This window comes from Myotis brandtii, unplaced genomic scaffold (assembly GCF_000412655.1).
Source record: "Myotis brandtii unplaced genomic scaffold, ASM41265v1 scaffold537, whole genome shotgun sequence".
NCBI classification, from domain to species: Eukaryota; Metazoa; Chordata; class Mammalia; order Chiroptera; family Vespertilionidae; genus Myotis; species Myotis brandtii.
In genome coordinates, this window is record NW_005369971.1 from 489,629 (window position 1) to 498,270 (window position 8,642).

Sequence of the window (8,642 nt, forward strand, 5' to 3'; positions counted from 1 at the left end):
CCCCGGACAGACCGTGGCTGTGGACGGGCAGGTCACCTGGGGAGTGGGGAGGACACGGAGGCGGGGTCCGCTCCTTGAGAGGGGTCGTTGGGAGCCACGAAACTGCCCCACAAGGAGGGCTGCCTGTGGCCTGGCGCCTCCTGCCTGGGGCTGGGCTCTGCTGGGTGGCAGGACAGGCCCTGCAGGCAGAACACCCTTCCAGGTGCCCACAGGCTGGGCAGCAGGGCCTGGCCTCCTGCTCTTGTTTTCCCAAAGGTCATTTTGCTATTAAAATGGACCTTCTGAGGGGCCAAGGTCACTTTCTGCTCAGGCGGCGATGAGAGGCCTGGAGGTCTGGGGGGCGGGGTGGGGGAGGGAGGCATCACTTCCCTTCAGCAGGACGAGGCGCGTGCTGACGGGGCTGCCCCTGCCGCGCTCTCCCTGCAGGTGACCAAGCTGGTGAAGAACTACAGGTCCCACGCGGCCCTGCTGGCCCTGCCCTCCCGGCTCTTCTACCACAAGGAGCTCGAGGTCTGTGCCGACCCCAAGGTGGTGACCTCCTTGCTGGGCTGGGAGAAGCTCCCCAAGAAAGGCTTCCCCCTCATCTTCCACGGCGTGCGGGTGAGTGTGTGCCCCCGATGTGAGGAGGAAGGGGCTCCGCTCGGCGAGCACAGGGACTGCGCGACCCTCAGTGCTGGGGGCACAGCGTGTCGGGTGCAGTAGCTCACCCCGAACCAGCTCCCACAGGTGCTCCGGCTGCATGGCCTGTGGGGCCCGTCGGAGCCCAGGCTGTGCCGACCGCTGGTCTGTGTGGAAACCAGCTTTGGACTCGCTCTGTTTCCTCCTGCTAGTTTTCTGCTTCGTTCACTTCAGCTTTCAGTCCATCCTTACCCTGAACTTCAGCTCGATGGCCCGCCCTGCCCCTCACTAGCCCCATGGTGGGCCCAGCTCTCTCCTCGTCTGTACAGGGAGGCAGGGCCTGGGCGCAGCTCTGCTCCGTACGGCTCCTGTGCCCCCTGGTCCTGGTGACTCCCCATTTTCTTTTCGATCGAGGCTCACAGAGACATGTTTTCCTTGACTTCCAAGGGGCTCGGAGTGCCGTGGTCGCCTCTTTTTATGCCGAGTTGCGTTGGTTCTGATGAAGGCCAGGCCTGTAGCCCCGGCTTTTACAGATCTGTGGCCCAATGGGACTGTTTTAGTAGATGTTCTAAGGACACACAAAAAGCTCACCTTCTCTGTTGAGGACATAAGTTTCACGTAGATTTTTTAAATTTACTTGTGGAGCCTGTCCGTCAGCTCCTCTGTGTCCTGACCTGGATCCTGTCTGCTCGGCCTCCCCCTGGCGGGGCCGTGACTGCCGCCCGAGGCTTCCACCCCAGATCCCCGCCGGCACCTGAGGCCTTGCCGCCTGTGCTCCCCGCTGCGCCGCGCCTGCAGTTTAGGTTGTGCCCTGTCCTGGTTTCCTTTCCGTCCCACCTGGTGAGACATCGACGCCCCTTCCCGGGTTCATCCCTCCTTCCTCGCTTCAGGGCTGCTTCTGAGCAGCTGCGGGCTTCACATGGCGCCCGTGTAAGAGCCTGTTGTTAGTGCGGACTCTGCCCCTCGTCTCCCTCATCTCTGCTGCGCGGCTGGTGCCCGTTGACTGGTGTTCCCTCCGAGGACAGCCCGCTCCTCTCACTGCTGGTTACCGACCTCTCTTCGTAGATCCAGGGACCAGTCAAGTCCCGCAGCGAAAACTCCTGGAAGTCAGTGCATTCTTCTTCTTTTTTAAAATATATTTTTATTGATTTCAGAGAGGAAGGAAGAGGGAGAGAGAGAGAAACATCAATGATGAGAGAATCATTGATTGGCTGCCTCCTGCACGTCCCCTACTGGGGATCAAGCCCGCAACCCAGGCATGTGCCCTTGACCAGAATCGAACCTGGGACCCTTCAGTCTGCAGGCCGACGCTCTATCCACTGAGCCAAACCAGCCAGGGCGAGTCAGTGCATTCTCACTGCTCTGTGTGCGCTGTTTCCGTTGTGGCGAAACACACCGTGTCCGGTCGGCTGCATTTGCCAGCAGGGCCCAGTCCGGGGGGTAGCACGGGCCCCTTGTGTCACAGTCAGTCAGAGCTCTCCATCTTCCCGGACGGACACTGTCCCACTGACCCTCCCCCCCACCCAACCCCGGTGCCCCCATCACCCCTGCGTCTGCTCCGAGCCCTCGGGGGGTCTCCCATCGTGTGCTCGGGCCGCGTGTGCTTCCCACGTTGCACGGGCGCTCAGGCTGCTCCCACATCTACTTGCCTGGGTCCCGGCGTTAATTCTGTTCTTGTGGGTGAATGCCCGGAGGTGAACGCCTGAGCCAGAGGGGAACTCTGCTTTCGGGTTCTGAGGGCCTGCACACCTTCTCCACGGCGGCTGCACCACCTCACGCTGGGCGCCAGGCACCGTGTCTGTCTTCAGTTGTGGCCGTCCTGGTGGGCGTGGGCGGGCCCTGAGGTTTGGGTTTGCATTTCCGTGATCTGCAGTGATGGCCTGTGTGCGCTGGTCATCCTCCTGTCTTCCCTGCAGGCCGGAGAGAGGAGGGCGCACCTTCCATAGGAGGGGGGCAGCCAGAGCAAGGGGTTGGGCCTGGCCTGGCCCAAGGGGCTCCCGCACTGACCACACTGGTCACTGCCACCTCAGCCATCCTGGCTCCCGGGCTCTGTTCCCCCCCGGCATGTGCCCCCCCCCCCCCGCCCCCGTCTCCGTCCTCACGTGACACTGCCCTCCTCACCCCCGTCCTTGGGCCTCACTGCAGCTGAGCTGGTTCCAGTTCCGTAGCCAGGCCCCTCACCTCTGCCTGTCCCAGCGCCTGCTCGGCTCCCCGTTCACGGCCCTTAACGAGTATAGCTGGTAAACGAGGCCTCGTGACGCCCTGTCTCTCTTGTCTCCCACCCTGACAGGGCAGCGAAGCGCGGGAAGGGAGGAGCCCGTCCTGGTTCAACCCGGCCGAGGCCGTGCAGGTCATGCGCTACAGCTGCCTCCTGGCCCGGAGCCTCTGCAGCCAGGTGTCCGCGCAGGACATCGGCGTGATCACGCCCTACCGCAAGCAGGTGGGCCCCGCTCCCGCCGCTCCGGTGCTTCCTGTTCGCGGAGGCCACACAAGTAACAGGACACGAGCTCATCGCGTGGCACCCACGGGGCTCCCCTGGCCTTCCACACCCGGGTCCTGGGGCTGGGTGTGCAGGCACCTGGGTGAGCCCGCCTCCATGCTCACCTGTCCCAGCGCGAAGTTGTCACCCCTGTACTCACTGTGCACGTCCTCCATCTGCCCTGGGCCCACCCTGGTCTCCCATCTCCCGTGTCTGCAAATCCCACCGTGCCCACACCTGCAGCTGCCTGAGTGGGGAAGAGGGGTTCCCCTGGGGTTGTCAGGGACTTGAGAATCTGTATTATAAAAGGCCTGTGGCTGGCGCGGGTGGGCGGGGCTGTGAGCGTGGTGAGGCACACACGGGTGGGCGGGGCCACTCGATTTCGTGCACTGTGCTTCTAGTCTTTTCATTTACTGGCCATAATGTTTCGTCAAAATTCCTGTTTAGCCTGGTCAGGTGGCTCAGTCAGACAGGGTCCTATCAACACAAGGGTCATAGGGTTGATTCCCAGTCAGGCGCATACCTAGGTTGCGGGTTCAATCCCTGGTTTGGGCACATACAGGAGGCAACTGATGTTTCTCCCTCTCCCTCTCTCCCCCTCCCTGCCTTTCCCCCCTCCCCTCTCCACCTTCTTCTCTCTCTAAAATCAATAAAACAGCCCGGCCGGTGTGGCTCAGTGGTTGAGCATCTATCTATGAACAAGGAGGTCACAGTTCTATTCTGGTCAGGGCACAGGCCTGGGTTGTGGGCTCGAGCCCCAGTATGGGGCGTGCAGGAGGCAGCCGATCTATTGTTTTCTCTCATCATTGATGTTTCTATCCCTCTCTCTCGTTCTCTGAAATCAATAAAAAATATATATTTATTTAAAAATAAATAGAACATATCCTCAGGTGAGGGTTTTTAAAACCCTGTTTGAATCCAGGGCCCCCTCTGTTGCTCTGAGGTGGTGTCTGCAGGTTGTGCTGACTCAGCATTATTTCTGCACCCGGGCCCTTGGTGGTCGAGTGTTCCAGACGCCGTCTCAGCCAGGCCTTGTCCCTGGTTCCCTCCGTGTGTGGGTGTGTGTGTTCTTTCCATGTAGTCACGTGCACATGGGACGTGTAAACCGTTCCCTTCGTGGTCTGTGCTGTTTGCTTTTTGTCTAAGAAACCCTTCCCTGTCGTGATGTGAGGTGTGTTTTCCCACTTTGTTCTGGAGGTTCAGCCCTCTGGGTTGTGTTGGGTGGTCATGGCAAGGATCTGTCTGACTTTGGTCTGTGTGGTGTGTGTCCCTGCTGCACACACGGCTCCCATGTGCACACCTGGGCTCCACCTCCCTCGTGGTCCCCCCGCCTCCCCCCGGGACTGCCAGCCTGGCTGCTGGGGCTCGGGCTGAGCTGACATCTGGGCTGAGTCCCTCACGGTGAGCTTTCAGACCTGCCCACCCCCGGTTCTTCCCTTGGTGCTCTTTCTGGTGAGTTTTAGAAATCCCACCTTTTATCAAAACACGTGTTTCTTGGAACAATTGGTCAACATGCCGATTGCTTTGGAGTTGGGTCGCTTACCTGTGCCGCCTGCACCACTGGTCTCTGCGCTTCTGTCTCCTGAGGTTTGTCTTCTCAGAGGCCGGTGCGTGGCAGACGCGGCACTGACCGCCTCAGCCTGACCTTAGTCCCCTGCCGGCAGGTGTGGGAAGGGCTGGCCTTTGTCCTGCAGCAGGTGCGCTGCCTGCTTTGTTTTCAGGAGCATCCTTTCCACCCGGGGAACACTCCCCTTATTCCCAATGGGGACAGTCTCACCACAGTGTCTGCGTGGCTCCTCCCCTGCGGGAACCTCTTGCCTGGCTCTCGGATGTCCCCTCCTGCTCTCTGACCCTCCCGGGCCTGCACCCTCAGCACCGTCCCCAGGGTCCTGGGGAGGAGTCGCCTACCATCGAGTTTTCTTTCAAATACTCGTTCTTCCAAGATTTCAAATTGGGCCTTTTTTTCCAACACCCATTGGAGACCTCGTCTCCAAACATCAGGAACCCACTTCGTCCCGAGTCTCACTGCTTGACTCGGCCGTTCCCGCTCCTGAGGGCGAGCTCGCCTTCTCCTGGCTCCGTGGCCACTCGTCACAGCGTTTGGCCTCCTGGCTGCCTGTGACGCTGCCACAGAGGAGGGCACGCCGCCTGTCTCCAGGCCACAGGTGTGGTGAAGGCTCAGGCCCGGGGAGGGCCCCACAGGGCGGCGCTGCCCTCACCTCCATAGGACGGGTGCTGAGCCAGCGCTGGAGTCGGGTTACATGCGACTGGGATTGAGAAGCAGCACTGCACGTTGTCGGTATTGACTTTTGCTGCAATGTGGGAGGAAATGGTCAGCTTTGTAAAATTTTATCTTTAATCTTTATCTGCTTCAAAGGTGGAGAAAATAAAAATTCTTTTGAGAAACGTGGATCTGATGGACATAAAGGTCGGATCAGTAGAGGAGTTCCAAGGGCAAGAGCATTTGGTGATCATCATCTCAACCGTAGGTGCCCTGTTCCTGGGGGACCCTAGAGAATCGGGAAAAGAACCACCATCACCCCGACTCCCTGAGTCACCCCGACACCCAGAGTCACCCCGACTCCCTGAGTCACCCGACACCCTGAGTCACCCCGACACCCAGAGTCACCCCGACTCCCTGGGTCACCCTGACACCCAGAGTCACCCCGACTCCCTGAGTCACCCCAACACTCTGCTGAGCCCATAGGGTTGGGCCCATGTTGTGCAGACAGAGGGCAGTGAGGCTCCTCCCCCACCCCGGCTGCTTTTTCCCTTTTTTTTTACCCTCATCCAAGGAGTGAGGATATTGGGATTTTTTAAAATACATATTTTATTGATTTTTTTACAGAGAGGAAGGGAGAGGGATAGAGAGTTAGATACATCGATGAGTAAGAAACATTGATCAGCTGCCTCCTGCACACTCCCTACTGGGGATGTGCCCGCAACCAAGGTACATGCCCTTGACCGGAATCGAACCCAGGACCCTTCAGTCCGCAGGCCGACGCTCTATCCACTGAGCCACACCAGGTAGGGCTTGGATATTTTTTTTCCCCTGGTTTTTTTTAGAGAATGAAAGGGAAGGGCCGGGGGGGGAGGGGGGACATTGATGTGACAGACACATCGATAGGTTGCCTCCCACCTGCACCCTGACCGGGGGTGGGGATCGGACCTGCAGCCCAAGTACATGCCCTTGACCAGAATCGAACCCGAGACCCTCCAGTGTGTAGGCCGATGCTCTAACCACTGAGCCATGTCAGCCAGGGCTGCTTTTTTCTCTTTTAACCAAAAATGTCCTACTGACGATGTTTCGTATTTTTAATGTTTTCATATGTCAAGAGTTCTTTCCACGCCGGAAAACTTGAAACACCTTTTTTCTCCGCCTTTGTGCTTCCAGGTGCGGTCGAACGAAGACCGGTTTGAAGATGATAGGTATTTCCTGGGTTTCTTGTCCAACTCAAAACGGTTCAATGTGGCTGTCACCAGGCCCAAAGCCTTGCTGATTGTGCTGGGAAACCCCTACGTCCTGGTCAGGGTGAGCTGCCGCCCTCAGGCAGGACTCCCCTGAGGAGGGGCCTGGGGAGCGGTGGGGGCTGTCCGCCCTGCCCACTCTAAGGCCCGCTCCTGTGTCCCCCCAGGACCCCTGCTTCGGCGCATTGCTGGAATACAGCATCACCAATGGCGCGTACACCGGGTGCGACCTGCCGCCCGAGCTGCGGCACCTGCAGGGGTGAGCCCCCGCCTCCCCGCCTCGCCCCTGCTCCTGCGCCTGCTCCAGGGCTGCGGCGGCGCTCTGTCTAGCAACGGACAGTTGGCATCACCCCTCCCTGCACAGCCTCCATAGACACGTCCTCCTCATAAAACCACACCATGAAGAGGCACCTGCCCAGCTCACCTCGGGGTCCTGAACCTGAGCCCTGCGGGGAGCCCGGCACACTGGCTGCCGCCTCCCACAGCTGAGCTGGGGCCGAGGTGTGCAGCCTCCCTGCTTAGAGGAGCCAGGAGCCCAGGAACAAGGGACCCGGGACCTTGCCTGGAGCCCCCCTGGTAGGGAGGGCAGGAGCCTCTGTCTGCTGTGGTCACTGGGCCACCTCCTGCTGTCTTGGCCACAAGCATGGGGGCCGCTGGGCAGGACGATGCCTGCCCGACCATCTGCCCTGCCCAGCCCCTTCCTGGCACTGTAGTCACCACACCACGGCCCATCACCAAAATAAACACTCGAGTGAGACCCCAGCGTGGCTTTCCACTCAGAGTGCACCAGGTCGGGGGACAGAGCCACGCCTTCCTCCCGGGTCCTCGAGCCAGTGCTCACGTCACCCACTGCCATGCGAAGCCGTGGGCACTGGGGGGCTCTGCCTGTGGCAGCCCCAGAGGTGGTGGTGGCCTGTGTGGCCCCTGCTCGCCCCTTGGCCAGGAGCTGCCCTCGGGTGCGGACGCTCGGGGACCGTTTCCAAGAGAGGCTGGGAGCATTCACACGTTGGGGGTGTCCCTCGTGAGCGGCACCAGGCCTGGGACCAGCACTCCGGGCCCAGGAAGGGTGTCAGACCCAAGTCTGGCCGTGCGTCCAGGGAGTAGCACAGAGGCTGGAGCTTGGGCCTGGCCTCAGGGCCGCCTATCGGGGGCAGAATCCCTGGACTGGGGGACCACCCGGTGGCACCTCGACAGCCATGCGATGGGACAATGAGGCCTGGCACCCTCTGCCCGTCACAGCCACGGTGTCCCGAGGTCTGACCTGGGGTGGGAGTGTACCCCAGGGGGTCTGCACCCACCATCCCTGGGGTGGGACAGGCACTGCTGGATGGACATGGCCCACTCGGCTTCCTTCCCAGGGTCGGGCTCCTCACCACACAGCTGCGTGCCGCCCACCTGGGGGCAGAGGTCACTACTGTCTGAACCGTGAGACCGGAGCACAGTGACCCCTCAGACCTGCAGCTCCCTCCCTCCCGTGGAGGGCTGTGGCCCCGCCTCCAGGAAGGCAGCTGGGACAGGAGCGGGAGGCCCAGGCAGAGGGAGTTGGATGGGATGCGGGGAGACAGCCTTTCAGAAGCTGCAGAGCCCACAGGACCTTCCTGAGGGTCCCACAAAGGATCCGGGCATAGAGGGCGTGGCAGGGCCAAAGCAGTGTCCACACCGGGTCCTGAGGCCGCCCAGGCCCCTAGTGCTCCCTGGGCACCCGGGAGGCCCAGGGCAGTGGCTGTGAACACGGGCACCATCTTCCTGGCTGACAGGTAGGGAACTGAGGTTCTGGTGGCCCAGCCAGGCCCACGCTGGCCTGAGCCTGAGGACCAGGCTCTGAAGACGCCCCACAAACGGCTGCCATGGGTGAGGAGGTTCTGGCCCCAGAAACGGTCCTGCTTGGCCACCTGTGTGGCTTCCCTGTCCCCCGTTTGCCTGGTTACCAGGTCACCTTGTGCCCTGACCACAGCATCTGCCACCACAGCCTCCTGCGACTGGGCCTGCGGGGCGAAGGGGGACCCCCAGGGCTGCCCAATGACGGGGCGACCCACCCCCCCACAGGCGCCCAGGTGCACAGGAAGGAGCTGTTTGG

At 61.1% G+C, this 8,642-nt stretch overlaps 1 protein-coding gene across 1 annotated transcript in view; it reads left to right on the forward strand.

The window, feature by feature from the left end:
- Nucleotides 1–8,642, forward strand: part of MOV10L1 (Mov10 RISC complex RNA helicase like 1) — a 34,067-nt gene extending 25,425 nt beyond the window's left edge. The window contains exons 21-25 of the mRNA XM_005877969.2: nt 427–600; nt 2,909–3,058; nt 5,475–5,582; nt 6,492–6,629; nt 6,733–8,642. Of these exons, the coding sequence (XP_005878031.1) occupies nt 427–600; nt 2,909–3,058; nt 5,475–5,582; nt 6,492–6,629; nt 6,733–6,828 (666 nt within the window). The 3' untranslated portion in view covers nt 6,829–8,642. The remainder of the gene's footprint in view (nt 1–426; nt 601–2,908; nt 3,059–5,474; nt 5,583–6,491; nt 6,630–6,732) is intronic.